This window comes from Prionailurus bengalensis, chromosome D3 (genome assembly GCF_016509475.1).
Source record: "Prionailurus bengalensis isolate Pbe53 chromosome D3, Fcat_Pben_1.1_paternal_pri, whole genome shotgun sequence".
In the NCBI taxonomy this organism is placed as follows: domain Eukaryota; kingdom Metazoa; phylum Chordata; class Mammalia; order Carnivora; family Felidae; genus Prionailurus; species Prionailurus bengalensis.
In genome coordinates this window covers 7919085-7938924 of record NC_057356.1, presented here as the reverse complement: position 1 = coordinate 7938924, position 19840 = coordinate 7919085, and the positions used below count along the sequence as shown (strand labels likewise).

Below are 19840 nucleotides of genomic sequence, written 5' to 3'. Positions count from 1 at the left end.
CGGCGGGTACCGCCCGCCAACGCCCAGACCCGCCCAGCTCAGCTCCGGGCGGAATGGAGTCTTCCTCCGCCTACCCGGCAGGCCAGAGGCCCCGCCCCGCTCCCGCCACTTCATTGGCTCTGGTGACCGGCCTCCCGAGGACTGGCTCCGGATTGGCCGACTCCGCCGCCGCTCGGCGCTCTTCCTGGGGGCGTGAGGCGGGCGCGACTACGCCCCTGACGTCGGGACGCTAGGTCGCCGCGGGAGGCGCCGTAATCACCGCCCAGAAGGAAGGAGGGCGGCTGTGCGAGGAGCTGCTGTGGTGCTTAGTTCCCCGGCAGAGCCGACCGAGACGCGGCGGTCGCGGCCATGAAGGTGAGAGGCCGGTGGGGCCGGGCAGTTCCTCCTCGCCTCTCCTAACTGGCCGGGACGCCTGAAGTGCCTTCCTTTAGCCTCAGAGGTGAACCCCGCCGGCACCTCGGAGAGCTCCGGCTGAGGGGCGTCCCGGGCCGGCGTCCGGGCCCTGCCCGGCCCGGAGCGGAGATCCTGGGCTCTGGGACCTCCCCGGCTCCCACAGCGCCTCCCTGCAGCGAGCCTGAGGAGGGGGGAGAGGCCGGGAGGCCCCCGCGCTCAAGCCTGGTGGGCCCGTCTTTGCTCCTGGCCCTGTCCTCTCCCTCGGGGGCCTGAGGCAGACCCCCTAGTTCCCGCCTCAGCCCTCCATGCTTTTGCCCACAGCGTGCCCTCTCCCGTCCCGAGTCCTTGAGCTAACCCAGATGTCGGGAACACGACGGGACCGTCGCAGGATGCGAACTGCATGGACGAAGGGAAAAGGAGTTAGTGTGGGGAGTCGTGAGGCTGGGGCCAGGCTAACAGGTTAGAAACGCCTCGGGGCGCCCTTCCGAGGGATTTCAGGCTTATCTTTGGGGCCGCGACCTAGAGCGCTAGCAAACTGGATGAGTCTGCTTCGCCACTAGGTACGCAGCAAGTAATTTGACAGCTTGAGTTCTTCAAGGTGGGTGTGAGAGCGTGGGAACATCGGTGAGTGAGAAGTTTAAGGAAAAGGGGAAGCGGGGAGACTCTGGCCTACTTTTGGGAGCCGGTTTTCTCAACTTGATCGCCGAGAGTTCTGCAGAGCTCCGTGTACGACAGTCAATCCAGGTATTGATTCGTTAGCTGAACTCCGACCAAGTGGGGTAAGGTGATCCTGTTTCAGACCTGGACGATTTCATTCATCCCAGTGGAGAGGTGTGCTCGTTGTGGGTAAGGAAAATAACCGGGAACGGCTGGCTTCAAGCAGAACCTTCACCAAAAAAACCCTCAAAGATGGACCGTGGAAGACTGATAGGGAGTGTCAGGCGGCTGGAGAAATTTCAGCAAATATTGTGTGTTGGTACGAGGGACACTTGCTGAGTTGGAGTAATGGCAAATGCAGTCCACCTTTGAGGAGTTTGCCAATCTAGAGAGAAAAGACCTTCTCAACCGCATTACAAAGCAGAGTATGATGGAAGGTGTCAAACCCTAAATGCTCCGGAGCAAGAAAGGATGTTTCTGGCCTCAGGAAATAAGGAAGATTTTTGGAAATAGATAACTTTTTTTTTTTTTTAATGTTTATTTTTGAGAGGGAGAGAGAGAAAGAATGAGCAGGGGAGGGACAGAGAGAGAGGGAGACACAGACTCCGAAGCAGGCTCCAGGCTCCCAGCTGTCAGCACAGAGCCCGACGAGGGGGCTCAAACTCTCTTAACCTCGAGATCATGACCTGAGCCGAAGTCGGATGCTTAACCGGCTGAGCCACCCAGGTGCCCAGAAATAGATAACTTTGCGAACAGTGTGTGAAAGTATGAAGATATTGTAAGACCTTTTTTATTCACATTTTTGTTTTAATTTATTTGATTTGAGAGGGAGAGAGAGCATGAGCAGGGAAGGGGCAGCGCGAGGGAGAAAGCGAATCCCAAGCAGACTCCTCACTGCCCAAACCCACAGATCGTGAGATCATGACCTGAGCTGAAATCAGGAGTTGGATGCCCAACCGACTGAGCCACCCAGGTGTCCCTAACACCTTATTTTTAACTTCCTGGTATAGTTATAAAATATTTTAACTTAGAATGCCTATTAAAATACCTAAAACTAGCTATCTTCCCTGAAAATTATCATCTTGCTCTGTTAAGATTCAGAAACAAAATAGGGGTGTGTGTGTGTGTGTGTGTAGATATTCTCAAAGAATGTCGATATCTTGAGGAGTATTAAATCTGTGGCCCATCAGTGAACTAGACGTGGAAGGAAAAGAAGTAGGGACAGGTCCAGTATTGAACTTTTTAATCAAGTTCTTTAAAATCAATTGAAGTGGAAGATACTGCTGAATCGAAATTTTAGAAACAAGGTTTGGTGGTAGGTAAAAATGTAGCAAAGATAGATATTTTTTGAAGCAAAATGGAGACCTAAATAGACACCAGTCTATTTAGACTATCAGAATTTAGGATGTAGAATTTCCTCCTTTGTGGTGTATGGTCTGATTAGTTGATAATTAAAAAGGCAGAATTTCTGCAAATTTTATTTCAGTTGCAGTTTCCATAAGAAATCTTCCCACATTTTAAGGAGCATGTTCTTCTCATGTGGCTCTAAATAGGTTAAAGATTTTTGATAATTATCTCAACTGTTTCTTCTGCTTTGCTTTGTTTCTTCTGGTAGTCCTAAGTCCTATAGGAAACTGTAAAACTTATTTTACATCACTAGTGGTGATGTTTGAAATATCTTTTCATGTTGTTTAACACAAGGACGTTGAGTTTTAGCAAACAAAATTGTTGGGAGTTGAAAACAACACATATGGTGAGTGAATTCTCTGACAAAACATTCCTTGGTGGAAGAATTGAATTCCTGCTTGGTACTAGTTAGCTTCATACAACATCCAAGAAAATTAATATTCTTCAGTCTGGAACCTGGAGGTAACTGTATAATGTATTTAATTGAGAGTTATGGCAAGCAACTCCTAGGAGATGGCATTATTATTGCTCTTTACCTATTTTAATCAAAAGCAAATGATAAAGGGGTGCCTGGCTGGTTTAGTTGGTGGAACATGCAACTCTTAGGGTCGTGAGTTCAAGCCCCATGATGGGCATAGAGCTTATTTAGAAAAAATGATTTAGACTATGATCGCTAGTTTTCTGCTATTTTCCAATCCATCAACTTTCTCTCTCATTGGCTGTCATTTAGTCTTCATGGAAACCAGCATGGCTTTTTAAATTCTTCATTCTAGTTTGCCTAGTTACTATTATATTTGGTGGAATCATTAAAAGGGATCACATCCTGATGTGGTTTAGAATAGGATTCAAAATTTGCAGCAAACATTTTTTAATTGAGCATTTTGGAATTATTTTACCTCCGCAGGGATTCTAAAAGCACATTAGATCTCTCTCTCTTTCTCTCTCTCTCTCTCTCCCTCTTTCTCTCTCTCTCTCTCTCAATCAATCAATCAATCAAAGATGGTTGAACCTTGAAGCCATTTGAAAACTCTGGCACTCTGCCAGAAAAAAGGCTGGGCTTTTGGTTTTGCAAAGATACAGCATGTTTCCTCTTGCTTTTGTTGACTGAAATGATGATTCAGAGTGGGCTTATATTGTGTGAATCTGAGGAATCTGAGAGAGTGCTTATAAAATTGGTGGTGTCTCATGGAAATAAATGTCAGAGCACTGGAAACTCAGTCCCACTTGCATGCCAATTGTTTAGATTTGTGGATACACTCCCCTCCTCTGTACTCCTACAGAGGGAAGATACTTTCTAACTCATCCTCTAGGAAGGAACAATATAAGACAAACACTTTCAGCATTTATGCTATCAGAGAAAGAAGAGAACTTTTATGTGGGTAAGTTTTAGCACAGGAACCAAACGGTACTTTCTGGAACTTTCTCAGATCTGTCTTCCTATGGGGTGGTGGCATTGTGGTCAACTAGACGACAAGCAACTGTTGGTCTGCTGTGCTGGTGACTGGCCTGTTAACAAGACCAATAGGCGACAGAGCTAAAGTCATGCTTTCAAACTGGTGTAAGTAAAGCAAACGTTTAAATTTCTGTTTGTATTATTTCTTAATTAGTTCCAAATTGGGAGTGAAAAAAGTCATTATTGCCCCCCTTCACCCCCAAATCTTGGTGTACTGGCTTTGGAAAAAACACAAAAACTGGCATTGGATATCAGAGTAACATGAGATCTAGGTGTCTGGGCCAGTTCAGAGGAGGCTTTAGAATTTGATTTTTTTTTTTTTTTTTTTTTTTTTTTTTTTTTTTTTTTTTACCACGGAGCATGTAAGTTTTTAGTATGATACCTAGTTCTTAGCTAATACAAGCCAGGCAGGCCATGTCCCATGAGTATTCAGGAGCAATTTTGGCCTAAGGGGGTATGTAAGAAAGGGCTTAGATTATCATGAAAATCATTTATTTTCGCTAGTCATTGAGGAGTAGAAAATAAACTGCAAACACAGTTAAATTCCCTGAGTAAGTTTTGTGCCAGGCATAGGTAGATAGTTGTTTTGTTCAGTTAGTCTCCATTTCTGAACTACATTTATGGTCCAGGGAAGAAATGTTGCCATCTTTACAGATTGTTCCTTCCAACCTCTCGGATTCATGTAGTTTAGCCTGTAGAGTCTTGCTCTCAGCCATGGTCCCAAGTAGGATTTAGAATTGTTAGTCACATAAGCCCAGATCATAGCTGTAGTTTTCAGAAATCCAGACTTTGGCTTCACTCACGGAAGGGTAGCTTTTTGTTTTAATAAGCAAAAGATGAATGGCGTACATATTAAATATTAAATATTGTTTTAATAAGCAAAAGATGAATGGCATAAAAAAGGTGTAAATATCACACCTTTTTGGAATGGGGGCAGAGTAACAACTCAGTGAATTTAATGCAAATTTAAAAGCCAAAGGGCTGTGCCTTGTATGCTGTCTAGGAATTAGGTTTGCTCAGAAAATCTAGGAGGAAGTGGAATAGTTTGGAAAATATGCTTCAGTCTTACTACCAAAAGGTGAACAGAGAATGAATAAAGGAAAAATAAGGGTATGCAGGCTGCTTAAACTGGTGGAAGATCTTAAAGGATAGGGAAGACCGTGGGAAAGAACATGAGCTTGGATCTCTAAATCTAAAGCTTTTAAAGGGAAGATGCAAAAAGAGGGAAGCTCTTTGGCTGATATCTTATGAGACACGGGAACTGGGCTCCAGGGACATAGAGGCAGAGTCAAGAGCTCAGAGGATCAATTGGCATGTTCCCTCTCCACACCCCCCCCTTCAAGAGCCCACATTCAGTAAACTTGGGAAAGTGCTCTCGGAAATACTTCCCTAATTGCTTTTATAGATTCTGTCACTCAAAAACTGGGACTGTTACCCCAAGTAGTAACAAAATCTGGACAGATTTGAGAGGGGAAAAATTGGTGCAGGACACTTCAAGCATTATTAGGTGAATGTCAAGGTGACAGTTGTGAGGTAGGAATGCCTGTGCCCTGAGGGGACGTGCAGAAAATATTGAGGAAATTGGGATGTTAAGGGAAAGTGCTGGAAGATGAAACATACTAAAGGGGTCAAGGAAATGGAGTTCAACAAGCCTGAGGGGGATTCACCTTCTGGATGGATTCTTCAACTTGCAGGTGAAGGACAAAAATAGTTTGAACAAGGGCTGCTTTTGACCCAGAAATCATTTTCTTTCTCCCAGTGTTGGGGATTTTACACAAGAAAATATGGAGAGGAGTACTTTGGGAAATAAAAAGTTGGGGCCAAAAAGCAAAGAGTAAATAAAATGACGGAATAAATTAAAAATGAAAGAAGGCACCAAATTTCAACAAAAGTTCCAGGCCAATATGTGGAAAGGAACTAATATAACAATTAGATAAAATTGTTAAAAACTCAGCCGATCCTTTGTGAAGGGACTAGGGGAGACCATAGAGGGAGAGGAAACAGGGGAGGCATGTCCTACTCCTGCAGGGAAAAATTATCCACAGATTATGAGGAGCATTTGGCTGAGGTCTTGGTCCTGGAACTGGAGAGGTACAGGCTTTGGAAATAACCACAGCCTCTTTTCGTCAGCACTCTGCTGAGAGCGGTTTTCCAGCTGAAACCCTGTAGACAGGAAACAGAAATGGCCTAAACTGAGCAGGTGTTAACCTTGTAACCTTTGCTGTAATTTGAATCAAGTGGGGAACTTAAAAAAATTCTGGAGTGGGGGGGGCTGGCTGGCTCAGGGGAGCATGTGACTCTTAGTTTCCGGGTTGTGAGTTCAAGCCGTAAGTTGGGGGTAGAAATTACTTAAAAAATAATAATAAATCTTTAAAAAAATTCTGATGCGTCAGGCTATACCCAGACCAGTTAAGAATCTTGGGCTGGGACCCAGCCATCGGTATTTTTTTAAGGTTCCCCTGTTGAGTCCAACCACTGTTTTCAGGGCCATGTCATAGGCCTGTGCAGTTTCCTAGCAGGAGACCAAGGCAGCAGCCCCCTGGAACAGAACTAAAAATCCCCGCTCCCAAGAAGTTGGGGAGATCGAATCACTGAAGAGAGATCATCTGCACTTCAGCACTGGGGTGCCAGAAAACGTGGGGTTTAAGGGGGAAATGGAAGTTAATTTTTAAAAATACGCTGGATGGGAAAGAAAGGTCCTTCAAGTAAAATTAGTGCCTGGGGCTTCCACGATTGCAAATCTCTGAACTTTGAAGAAGGCTGGAGTATTGCAAATGCTATTGTCAGAAGATAATAGTCTAAGTAGGTAGGGTCACCCTGAAGTGTGAGTATTATTGGGAAATTTTGTCTAAGTTCTCAGTGCTGATGAGGCTGAGACCTAGTTCTTTTTGGTGTTTCTTCTTTCCCTCTCCTATGGTCTTTGGCTGAATTATACTAAATATTAGGTTGTAGCAACATATTTTTGCCTGGGACAACACTTTGGGGGTTGGCTTGAGCTTTTTTATTTTGTAGTGTGATGACCAAAAGAAGATAGGAGTGTTCTTTTCATTCTTTTCCCTTCTGGGGAATGAAGAGGAAATTCCCTCCCCTTTATAGAAATGAGGAGTAGGAGAAAGTTGTTACTCCCAATATTGATATACGTATAGGGATTCTACCTGTTTTCCCAAAATAAATCCTTCTATTCATAAGAGCTGTGAATATTTGCAGCCTAGAATTGTGATGATTCTACTCATTTATATGGTTTGAAAGTGTGTATCCTTCCTTAACTCTTGTAAAACTGCTTTCTGGTAGAAGGAACAAAATGTGACAGTGCTGCTTTTTATTGAGCTCACATCTGAGATTTCGTGCCTGCTAGGTTAGTGTCCTTCTTACCTTTAATACTTTCTCAAAAAGATGCAATTGGATCTTTCTGGGTAGCATGCAAAATGTAATATTACATTGCCTTTAAAGAGGTAATATGAAGAAACCTTCTACACGGTTATTTTCTTATCAGTCGTGGTGGAGCTAGATGTTGTGCAAGGAGGGAGTCATGTCCACAAGGAACCTGCAGTTGTTTGCAGAGGCACATCACCAGGAATCAGAAGGGTTATGGATAAAAGCCAACACAGCTGTTTAACTATTGTAGCTAGGTCAGCAGGAAGCAGAAGCTTACTGAGAACTTTATTTCTTTAAACTCCTGGAATGAAGAAGAGTTTATCCCAGTGGTGCTTTCTGCAATTGAGGTATTTCCTTCCCAAAAATGTTATGTGCAAATTATATTTATCCCCCCAATGGTAAACTTGAAAACAATTATTTTATGTATTTTTAATTTCATTATGATTAACACAGTATTATATTAGTTTCAGGCCTACTGCAAATTGAATTTTTAAAAACATTTTCAGTTTTTAGAACTCGTGTGTGTGTGTGTGTGTGTGTGTGTGTTCTAAGTAATCTCTGTGCCCAATGTAGGGCTCAAACTCACAACCCGGAGATCAAGAGTCCTATCCTCTACCAAGTGAGTTAGCCAGGCACTCCAAGAGCTTGTTGTTTAAAGCACTGAGGATAAATCTTTTGCTAAAAGAATGCTTCATTTAAAATGTGTTTTTACAATTTTATTGATATTGACCTGCAATGTTACATTAGGTTCAGGTTTGTAGCACGGTAACTAGATGGACTTGTCACCTCTATACACTGTGCTGTGCTCCCCACAGAAAAGAACACTCACTTTCAGTGAACTTAATAAATCCAGATTTTCTTTTTTTTTTTCATTTTTTTTTTTAACGTTTATTTATTTTTGAGACAGAGAAAGACAGAGCATGAACGGGGGAGGGGCAGAGAGAGAGGGAGACACAGAATCTGAAGCAGGCTCCAGGCTCTGAGCCATCAGCCCAGAGCCCGACGCGGGGCTCGAACTCACGGACCGCGAGATCGTGACCTAAGCTGAAGTTGGAGGCTTAACCGACTGAGCCACCCAGGTGCCCCTGGATTTTCATATTTTTATGTTTAAACATACTGTGGCTCTCAAGCCTGAGGTATATATTTGTTTAAAGGTATGAACTATTAATTATAATTTAACCTGACTTTTATTTATTTTTTTTATTTTTATTTATTTATTTTTTTAACATTTATTTATTTATGAGACAGAGAGACAGAGCATGAATGCGGGAGGGTCAGAGAGAGAGAGAGAGACAGAATCCAAAACAGGCTCTAGGCTCTGAGCTGTCAGCACAGAGCCCGATGCGGGGCTCGAACTCACGGACCGTGAGATCATGACCTGAGCTAAAGTCAGATGCTTAACTGACTGAGCCACCCAGGCGCCCCATTAACCTGACTTTTAAAGGCATCACTGTTTCTCTAGAATTATAGGGTGTGAAGCCATATAATACTCACGTCAGTAACCCTGCTACTTGAGACTGTTTGAACCCTGTATTGTGGTTTCCTATTGCTTTACCTTCTCCTTTCCCTATATTTAATGTAGCATTACTTGTGGGAAGTAGCAAGAATAGCATGATCCTTCTGTAGCATTCTAAATAGCCTTTTGAGGTTGTTTAGAAAAAAACATTTTTAAGAGCTTGTTGGACAAATAACAAATGTTTGATAGAGTTAGATAATAAAATATGGAACTATGTGGCCATGTTAACTAATCAGATCTCATCCACCTGGACTTCCATTACCTATCACATTATCTAGAGTCTAGAATATGCTTAAGAATTAGGACAAGGGGCAAAAAGTTCATTGGTTCCAAACACTACAGCTTTTATATTTTTGTTTGGGAAAGTACCTTGAGCCCTCACTGAAAATATATTTTCATATATACTTCTGACATGCTTGGCTATCAGCTTTGTGAGTCTGCAGTAATAAAGGGGGTTGCTGGAGGTGAGTATAATGTTAGCAGTGGTGCCTCTCAGAAAGGGAAGAGACTAGAGAAAAACCCAAAAGGCAATACGTTAATATCAGGACATTCAATGGAGTGACAAATAATCCTTACACCCTGGAAGGTCATGATGGTTATCCAGTCATCAGAAATTGTGCTTAGTATTTTCCGTTTGAAAAGATAGGATCACTGCTTTTATAAAAATATATTTTTTTAAATTTTTTTTTTAATGTTTATTTTTGAGACAGAGAGAGAGCATGAATGGGGGAGGGTCAGAGAGAGGGAGACACAGAATCTGAAGCAGGCTCCAGGCTCCGAGCTGTCAGCACAGAGCCCGACACAGGGCTCGAACTCACAGACCGTGAGATCATGACCTGAGCCGAAGTCGGATGCTTAACCGACTGAGCCACCCAGGCGCTCCTATAAAAATATATTTTTAATGTCAAAGCAATGTATTCTTTTTAAAGAGTTTGGAAAGTAGAGAAAAACTGGAGAAAATAAATGTATACAAATTACATTAAAAACCAGAGCTTCAGTTGGCATTTTGATGTTTTTCCCAGTCATTTAAAAAAAATTAAAAATTTTTATATGCCATAGTTTATTAGGCATGGCTGTGAGAACAGAAGTTTAATGAAATTAAGTAATTTGAATTTATATATTTAAAAAAATGTTTATGTTTGAGAGAAAGAGAGCATGCATGCAAGTGGGGGAGGGACAGAGAGGGGGACAGAGGATCTGAAGTGAGCTCTGCGCTGACAGCAGAGAGCCCAATGTGGGGCTCAAACTCGCACACTGCAGGGTCATGACCTGAGCCGAAGTTGGATGTTTAGCCGTTCTGCTGTGCTATCTAGTGCAGTGGTCACCAGTTGAAGGTTGCCAGATGGAAGACAGGATGCTCAGTTAAGTTTGAATTTCAGATAAGCAACAAGCAGTTGTTTTGTTGTAAGCATATCCCACATGTCACACAGCCTGTAGTTCTGTTCAGTCATTCATGTGTGTGCATGCACGTGTATCTGTTTCAGTGTGTGTGGAGTTTTTTTGTTTTTGTTTTTGTTTTTTTTTACAAAATTGCGTATATGTTGTATCTTTTCCTTTTGTTTAATGATGTGTCATGATTTTACCCATTGCCAAGTATTCTTTGAAAACACCAAAAAATGATCTCTTTCCAAAGAGCTTAAATTTGTGATGCTTAAAAGAATAATCTTTCAAAACCACAGTGAGATCTTGCCTCCCACTTACTAGAATTGCTATTATCAAAAAGACAAGAAATATGTGTTGGAGAGCATGTGAAGGAAAGGAAACCTTAGTACACTGTTGGCGGGAATGTAAATTAGTGCAGCCACTATGGAAAACAGTATGGAGAGTCCTTGAAAAATTAGAAATACCATAATCCAGCTATTCCACTTCTGGGTATTGATTTGGAGAATATGAAAACACTAATTCAAAGAGATCTGTGCAACCCCTATGTTCACTGCAGCATTATCACAATAACCAACATAGGAAAACAACCTAAGTGTCCATTGGTGAATGATGGATATTATGTGGTTAATGCATACAATGGAATACTACTCAGCTGTAAAAAAAGAAGGAAATCTTCCCATTTGTAACAACACAGTTGGACCTTGAGGGAATTATGCTAAGGAAAATAGGCAGAGAAAGACAAATACTGTATGATTCTACTTACATGTGGAATTTAAAAAACAAAACGAATGGACACACTCACAGATACACAGAGAACAGACTGCTGGTTACTGGCGGCGGGGTGGGTGGGGGAGGGTGGTAAGAGGATGGGCGAAATGGGTGAAGCAGCTCAGTTGTATGGTGATGGATGGTAACCGGACTTGTGATCGCTTTCTAGTGCATCCAGGTATTAAATTGTGTACATCCAAAATTCATTATATACCAATTTTGCCTCAATTAAAAGAATAATCTCGAAGTTACTCAGGGCAAATGAGCCTCTCCAGAATGGCATTCCTGGAAGTTCCTAGAGAGCCCAGGTTCCACTCAGCTTTCAACTGTGGTCTCTACTTGTGTCCCTTTCCAGGCGGGTGCCACGTCTATGTGGGCTTCATGCTGTGGGCTGCTGAATGAAGTCATGGGAACTGGAGCTGTCCGGGGCCAGCAGTCAGGATTTGCAGGAGGCACCGGTCCATTCAGATTTGCACCAAACTCTGATTTTTCCACTTACCCACCAGCACCTACGGAAGGGCCTAATATAGTTTGCAAAGCCTGTGGACTTTCATTTTCAGTCTTTAGAAAGAAGGTGAGTTGGATGAAATGTTATCTATAAAAACATCACAATTCTTGATTGTATGTTATTTTGAATACTAGTGAATCTTTTTGTGAAAAATATGAAAACTTTTTAAGTTTTTACTATTACCTTATGTAAAGCATTCCCACCTTAAAAAAAAAATTTTTTTTTTAATCTATTTTGAGAGAGAGCATGAGATGGGGAGGGGCAGAGAAGAGGGAGAGAGAGAATGCCAAGCAGGCTCCATGCTGTCAGTGCAGAGCCTGGTGTGAGGCTCAAACTCACAACCACGAGATTATGATCTGAGCCGAAACCAAGAGTCAGACGCTTGACTGACTGAGCCACCCAGGCACCCTAAAAATATAAAAAATTCTTATTAACCTGAGGGGTGCCTGGGTAACTCGGTTGAGCCTCTGACTCAGTTTCAGCTCAGGTCATGATCCCAGGGTCGTGGGATCGAGCCTCGTGTTGGGCTCTGTGCTGAGGAATGGAGCCTGCTTAAGATGCTCCTTCTCTCTCCCCCCCCCCCCCCCCCCTCAGGAGTGTGCTCTCGCTCTCTCTTTAAAAAAAGTGCTCAGGGGCGCCTGGGTGGCTCAGTCAGTTGAGCGTCTGACTTTGGCTCATGTCACGATCGCGCGGTTTGTGAGTTCAAGCCCCGCGTCGGGCTTTGTGCTGACAGAGCTCAGAGCCTGGAGCCTGCTTCAGATTCTGTGTCTTCTGGCCCTCCCCTGCTCATGCTCTGTCTCTCTGTCTCAAAAATAAATAAAACATTAAAAAAAAATTTTTTTTTAAAGTGCTCAGTTGAATGGACTGTATTACTGCTCAAGTGTCCTGACAAGGTATTGTTCTCACGTTACTCAGGCATCTTCTGAGCTCTGTAAACTTTATTCCTCCTGATGATGCTTATGTTCTGGAGCAAGGGATTTCATTAGTCTGCAGTTTTGTTCAGAGGTGATTTACTGTAACTGACCTCGTGTTCCAAAAAATGTATCCCTATCCACATTCTTCACTCAAGTGAAGAAATAAGTGTAAGGTAACTACTGTGTGGAGGTTCAACATGAAACAGTTGGGCTACAACACTTATTTTCTCTAGGACGGAAAGTCCTTTTTTCTGAGCACCATCATATTGTGAGGCCATCTCAGTCTTTGATCGTCAGTTCAGTCCTCTGAAACACTTCGGGAACAAGGTGTTAGCTGGTGGGAACAGTGCAGCAAGTAGAAAGGGTCACATCTTCATGTCGTGCCTAAGCTTTGCTTGTGCAGTGGCTTTGAGTGTGATTAGGCCTCGGCAGGGTACAGGTGACTAGAATAGTGAGATCCTCTGTTTGCTTGGAACGACCTTGAGAGATCATTTGTCTTTCTCTTTCCCTGTGTTGGGTCCCCTGCCCACCTTGTCTTTAAATGGGGAATTTCACATAGGAAAAGAGCAGGAAGAGTTTGTGGTGGTGCTTTCTGCTCCACGTGGTTCGAGTCAGCTCTGTTCTGCTAATTACATGTTTGCACCAAGGGGTGGAAAGGTTTTAATTCATTAACACAAAAGTATGTGTTTTTCTTAAAGGGCTGTTCTTGAACTTCTGTGAATCCAAACTGCCTGAGCAGGGAGTGTTTCGATTTCATGGCCTCGGGACACAGAAGTGGCTATGAGAGTAGCCAGGTGCCATGGGAGACTCTAGAAGAACTAAAATTGAATTTTATAGAAGGCGGGAAGAAAACTAGTGCTTTCCCAGGGGCCTGTAGGTGGCTGTCATTGACTGTTTCTTGTCTCTGTTTCTCCAGCATGTGTGCTGTGACTGCAAGAAGGATTTTTGCTCCGTCTGTTCAGTCTTACAAGACAATCTCCGTAGATGTTCCACTTGTCACTTACTACAAGAGACGGCCTTTCAGCGCCCACAGTTAATGCGACTAAAAGTCAAGGATCTCCGGCAGTATCTCATTCTTCGAAACATCCCCATTGACACCTGTCGAGAGAAGGAAGACTTGGTAGATCTCGTTCTCTGCCACCGCGGGCTGGGCTCTGAGGACGACTTGGACACGAGCAGTCTGAATTCCTCACAGTCCCAGACTTCTAGCTTTTTCACGCATTCATTTTTTTCAAACTACACAGCCCCTTCTGCTACCGTGTCTTCGTTTCAGGGAGAGCTTATGGGTGGAGACCGGACCATGGCATCTGGAGCGCTGGCACAGGTACGAGGCTGGGATCCCCCCAAGGGCCTGGCGTGTCTGCTCGGCCGTATGTGGTGGGGTCTTTACGGCTTCATGAGCCCCTGTGGGAGCAGAGATTGCACACACCTCTGACTCCTGTGCACGCGGGCTCTCCTGGGGGGCACAGAGCCTCGGTGGCAGGGAGCCCCAGAGTCAGCTGTCTGAAGCTCAGCAGTCTCTTGACTCTAGTTGCTTCAGTTTCCCAAGACGTGAAATGCTATTAAACTAATGACTGAAAAGTAGTGCATAAATGTTTGTAGGCTCATTTGTCAGGGACCACGTACACGATACAGTAAGTTAACCTAATGCCCCGTTGCCTTGCGACAGTAAAATTGCTCTAATTCTAATTTAGATAATGGGAAAAAGGCATCTGAATTAGTCAAAGGATGTGATTATTTACTAATTTCAGAGAAATGCCATGGTAGAATATTGTCCCAGTGGGGTCCTTGGGCATTCTGCTTGAATAACCTGCAAGGGCTTGTAATTAATATTCAGTTTGTACGTATGAATGACTCCAAAATACTGAATGGATTGTTTTCAACACTTCTCTCCACATTTAATTTTCTTCTCTGAAGAAAGCAGTTAAAAGCAGAGGGAAATCGGGCCTACCTACCTCTAAATAGTCAGAAAGTAGAGAAGTCCAAGCTAGGAATTTTATTAATTTTCCAAATGAGAGCTGGCATAATAATGATGCAAACATACGACACCTCTGACTTTTGTGCCATTTTTGGTTATAGGACCCCACTTGGGAGGTGTGGGTCTTTGGGTGCTGTGACATGGTGCGTGTGAACCAGTGAGTGGGGTGGAATGTTTGAAGCTGGGAACTGACCTAGAGTATTGTAGAGCTATGGCCAAAATCAAGTCTGAAGAGAAAGATAGGAAAGATGGCACGTAACCCATGCTGAAGGTCTCTGTGCTCTTCCTGAAGAAGAGTACCTCTGATTGTGGAGGCATTTCTGAAAACTAGAACCAGCAACAGCCATCGGTGAGGAAGTCTAAAAACCATTCTTTGGAGTCAAAACGTCTAAGTTTGATGTAGTGGGATTGAAGTCTTTCAAATCAATTGGCCCTGCCGCTTGGGCTGGACCTGGAACTTTAGTTTGTCTCTGTGTCTCAGACCAGCCTTGGCAGGTCCTTTGAGAACAGTGCGGTGCAGTTACATATACTTATGGCTTTGGCATTTCGTGACAGGACCTTTCTCAGGGAGTTAATACTCTGGTGAGGTTTTACAAATTCACACACACAAAGGAATATGGGTTTTGAGATAACTTTATGGAAGGTAAGTTGTTTATGAAGTTATGTAGGGCCCAACTCTTTGGAGCCCAAGGTCACTGTGGAGTATGCCAGGTGTTGGGGTCATTCTCGGGGAGGATCTGTGGGAAAGGTTTTCTCCAGTGATAAATATTGACAAACAGGGTGGATGCCGTTAGGATAATAGGATTCCTAACCTGATGAGATCGATTATGTGTGTAGGTACAAAGTGAAATAATTTCAGCAAACACAGAAGAAGAAGAAGAAGAAGAAGATGATGATGATGATGATGATGAAGAAGAAGATGACGAAGATGACGAGGATGATGACGATGAAGAAAACTTGGAGGAGCGGGTGAGAGCTCCTGTCAAATTTGGTTTCCTTGACAGGGGAACCTGGCAGGCAGGTAGAGTGCCCATGCGGCCATGTGCCACATTAGCCCAGGATGTTTCTTCTGGTTTGAATGCAGCATCATCTAGAAGACACTTCAAGAACTGACGCGACGTCTGGGAAGAACACCAGGGCCGGGGGTGGGGGGGCAGTGGGACTGCGGGGTGAGGGGCGCATGCAGTCGCCTGGCTGTGGGACGTCTGTGCTTGCAGGAATGGAGCTCAGGAAGCCCTCTGTGATTGCAGATGCCCGGCCTCTCCAAGAAGCGAGTGAGAGCTTCGCTCTCTGACCTGTCGAGCCTTGACGAGGTGGAAGGGATGAGCGTGCGGCAGCTGAAGGAGATCCTGGCTCGGAATTTTGTCAACTATTCTGGCTGTTGTGAGAAATGGGAGCTGGTAGAGAAAGTAAACCGGTTATACAAAGAGAATGAAGAAAACCAAAAGTCATGTAGGTTTCTTTTTTTCTTTTTTGCCTCTCTGGTAGCCTTCTTTTGGCTTTTAAAAACTGGCTGTTTCTGCCACAGTGAAGGCACGTTTTTGGTGAAAACTACCCTTTTATTGAGCGAATTAGATGTAGGAACCTGTTTGTTGATCTGTTAAGTAGTAAGTTTATTATGTGATGTTGGCTCTGAGATCACTAATGGCAGGTGAGTTAGGTAATCGTTTGTCAGTCTCGTTTTCTTCGCCATAATTTGTGAGAAGTCTGATGAAATTTGTTGTCTCCCTAAAAATGCGTGTTTTCTCACTGACCCCTCTGGCAGGCCAATACTTCGGTTAGCTCGGTAGCTTTTAAATCCTAACTGGGAAAAAGAAATTCTCTACAGCCAAGATGTTAAGTAGTTCTTAGCATCAAGCATCAGGTTTCTGTGTAAGTTGTGAAAAGCTGAGGTTAAGAATTCTTCAACTATTGACTGATGAAGTGTGGAGCAGAAATTCTCAGCCAGTAACAGGGCCAAGCCATGGAGCGTTTATAGGCAAGAGAAAAGATTTCAGTGGTGTTTAGACCGACAAATACTATTTCTATCTAAACAGCCCTCCCATCACTAACTTTTCCATCTTGAGTTTTTTGTCTTTAAATCTGCTTATAATACAGCAATTATTGATAAACAGGCTTATGCCCAGAATACACAGTAAGTGTTATGGCATCCCTATTGCTAAGGTGGTGCCACAGTGGCAGATACACAGATCTTAATCCTCAGAGCCTTCAGAGGTCCCAGACCTTGGCTGGGAAATGGAATCCTCGCAGTGAGGGGAGAAGCCCGTTTACTTAGCAAGTGTAAGTGCCAGCTGCGTACGGTGAACAGTGGTCATGCGTAGCCATCCTCACCCCTACCCCCCCAGAAGTTTATGGTAGAGGAAGCCGTGACGTGCACGTTTGCCAAAGTGCCTTTTTCAGTTGATTCACTGCTTACCCTTTCCCTGGCCCAATCTCCAGGTTTGTGGAATACTCATTTTGTTTTGAGCACAACTGGAATCTTCCCTAGTTTGACTGGCTGAAGCCACTTAGGTTGAGACTCACCCTGACAGTCTTACCTAATACCCTTGACAGACCCTGGCTCCTCTGCTTTATGCTCAGAACTTGTAAGAGTTGGAAAGAAACTTCCATGTAGGAGAGGGGACCAAAGCCTAGACTCTGATTTATTCAGTAGCCCTCTAGTGTCTTCTCCATTGGCTCATCCATTGTCTCATCCCATGCATCCTTTGTCCCCAGCCCCTGGTTTACAAGAATCTCCTGATTGTGGCATTGTTATTTCTCTTAAATCCAGAGACTACTGGCCCTTGAAGGTTGAATTCCTCTTCTTTTCTAACTGTATTCGTGATATATTGATCCCCTCTACAAGCTGTAGAAAGGGAAGCCTCAGTGTCCATAGCTCCATGGACAAATCTCAGGCTGAGGTGAACTTTTTAAAATTCATTCAGCACTTTTCTTAACCCAGGTTGGATTTTCTCAGAACCCAACCTGGGCCACACAGCAAGGATGGCTTATCCATTTCAAGTTAGAGAGACTCCAAATGTACCTGGGTGGCCAGGAATACAGTTGGTTTTTGAGATACTTCTAAACTTTCCCCCAAGTACAGGCTGCTTGATGTATTTCATAACTTTTCTATCAGTGTGGAAATAAAGGTCCTACTGAGATGAAGCTCTGGACACTGACTTTTCCCAAGGCCACACAGTTGGGTTGGAAATTCCAGTCGTGCTCTCTGAGGCCCATTAGTAGGACAACATTGGGTCTCCTCATTTTCACTTACAGAAGTAATTTATCCTTATCGCAAACACTTGGAGTTACATACAGATAACAAATCAGTAGGTAACATTTGTTGGGCATTTCATACCTGGCCTTAAGCATTTCTCACTTATTCTCCACAATACGAGGTACAGACATTATCACTGCCATTTCCAGCAGAGGGAACTGAGGTGCAGAGAAGTTACAACCCTGGGCTCATTCGACGGCCGCTGCGGTCACCCCAGATGCCTGCTGAGCACCCGTCGGGCAGCGCAGTGCCTGTAGCCCCAGCTGTCTGTTGCCTTTCAGATGGTGAGCGGCTGCAGCTGCAGGATGAGGAAGATGACAGCCTGTGCCGTATCTGCATGGACGCCGTCATCGACTGTGTCCTGCTCGAGTGTGGGCACATGGTCACCTGCACCAAGTGCGGCAAGCGCATGAGCGAGTGTCCCATCTGCCGGCAGTACGTGGTGCGCGCCGTGCATGTGTTCAAGTCCTGAAGCCCAGGTTCTTCCCGACAGGACGCTCGCCCCAAGCTTGATCCCAGACATTTCAATGCACAGAAGGGACTGGAAACTTACTGTTCAGAGGCTGAGACTATTTTTAAAGATTATTTTCACTACTAACTGGGGACAGAAAGATTCGATCCTAAGTTGTGGCAACATTGGCCCATGCCATGCACCTATCAGCCTGTGGACAAGCCGTTTCCCAGGTTTTGCTGGGTTTCATCCCATGTCCATGATCGCTAATTGCTGACGAAGTCAGACTGCTTACAGCGTCAGCTACTGCTCCCTTTGGAGAACACTTATCCTGTTCTCTTATTTCTCCTTCATCCTATTTTTAACTTAAACTACTCAGATGTTTGAAACTTCTGTTCTTTGGATGAGATCACTGTCCACAAGTGGCCAACACGGTACACGCTGAGCAGTGGCCTCTCTAATGTTCACTTTATTAGTCATGTATATTTTAAATGCTACTATTTGATGAATGTAAGTTTCCACATTGTTGCTATTTCTGCGTTTAAACGTATTGGGAACAAAGGACATTCTATAGTCAACTGCCAGGGCCTTAGACTCAATATGTCCATTTCTGTTCAGGTACAGCTTTTTAGAGTAAGGGCTGCCTCTAGCTTCGTTCATTAGAGAAGTGTGTGTGTTAAAATCTTTATTCACGTGTAATCAGTTTACACTGTTTTGTATAGTGAAAGTGTATTTTCAGTGCTACTGCTAGCTAATTTGAACTTTAGGAATAAAATTAGATTTTAAAAAATGCTTTTGCTTACATTGTCCTAGCCAGTTTCTAATTCACTTGGGTACAGCGTGAATGGGTGTCTGCGCCTGGTGTAGTACCTTTCTTCACATGGGGACAGGAGCACCTTTCTTCACATGGGGACAGGAGCACCTTCAAAGCCTTGCAGTGATCTACCTTTGCTGCTGACTCCCCAGTAAGGTTAACTACAGATTTGCTGTTGACTATGACCAGGTATTGTGCCGAGTGCTTTCTAGTGTTCTCTAGCATTCTGAAATAGATGTTGCCTTGCTTTGCAAATGGAGAAACTGAGAAGTTAAAGAACTTGTCTAAGATCTTAAAAAGTAGCCAGGACGCCTGGCTAGCTCAGTTAGAAGAACATGGGACTCTAGATCTTGGGGTCATGAGTTCAAGCTCCATGTTGGGAGTAGAGCTTACTTAAAAAGTGGGTGAATTATTTGGGATGTGAATGTCTCTTAATAGAGCTGTTACCAAAAAAGTGATAATAAAATATTTGATACTTGAAAAAAAAAAAAAAAAAGGAAGCGGCTAATGTCAGAATTTGAACTAGGTCTGATCTTAAACTCTTCTAGTACCCCCCAGCAAATGAGAAACCTGACCCGAGCTTATGCAGAAAGGTTCCTGGGACACGAATGATCTGAAATTGCTTTTCTTTTATGTCTAACTCTAACCAGGGTGGTGTTGAGACCAGCTGTGGACTCATTCCCACTGGTAGTGGGCAGGTGTGTTTGTAAGAAATGCCTGACTTCTCAGCTGAGTCCTGTTGGGTTTTATTTTTTGATTCTGCAGTGGGTAGCACACCTGCCTTTAAGTGCTCAGGATCCACAAGTGGGGGCAGATCGAGAAGAAAGTTGGCCTAGTTGTGAAGAAAAACCTACCTTCCCCCCTTTTCTGGATTTTAGGGTCAAAGCATACAAACCAAAGCCTCGTGGATATTTCAGACACCCTTCTCTCCTGTTGGCCTACAGAGCCCAGGGTTGGTGTTAACCAT

General features: G+C 43.8%; 1 protein-coding gene across 4 annotated transcripts; it reads left to right on the top strand.

Moving 5' to 3' along the window:
• The first annotated feature begins 222 nt into the window (after positions 1-222).
• Positions 223-18851, top strand: RNF34 (ring finger protein 34). 4 transcript variants are annotated; one of them, XM_043557533.1, is made up of 7 exons: positions 252-354; positions 3885-4015; positions 11308-11526; positions 13291-13698; positions 15190-15321; positions 15603-15804; positions 17890-18851. In XM_043557533.1, the coding sequence occupies exons 3-7, from the start codon at positions 11323-11325 to the stop codon at positions 18078-18080; spliced, it is 1137 nt and encodes a 378-aa protein (XP_043413468.1). In that variant the 5' UTR covers positions 252-354; positions 3885-4015; positions 11308-11322; the 3' UTR covers positions 18081-18851. The 4 variants fall into 4 exon arrangements, with proteins under 4 accessions (XP_043413466.1, XP_043413467.1, XP_043413468.1 ...); XM_043557531.1 differs by lacking the exon at positions 3885-4015 and having other exon boundaries at positions 223-354; positions 17758-18851; XM_043557532.1 differs by lacking the exon at positions 3885-4015 and having other exon boundaries at positions 225-354.
• Positions 18852-19840: the final 989 nt, after the last annotated feature.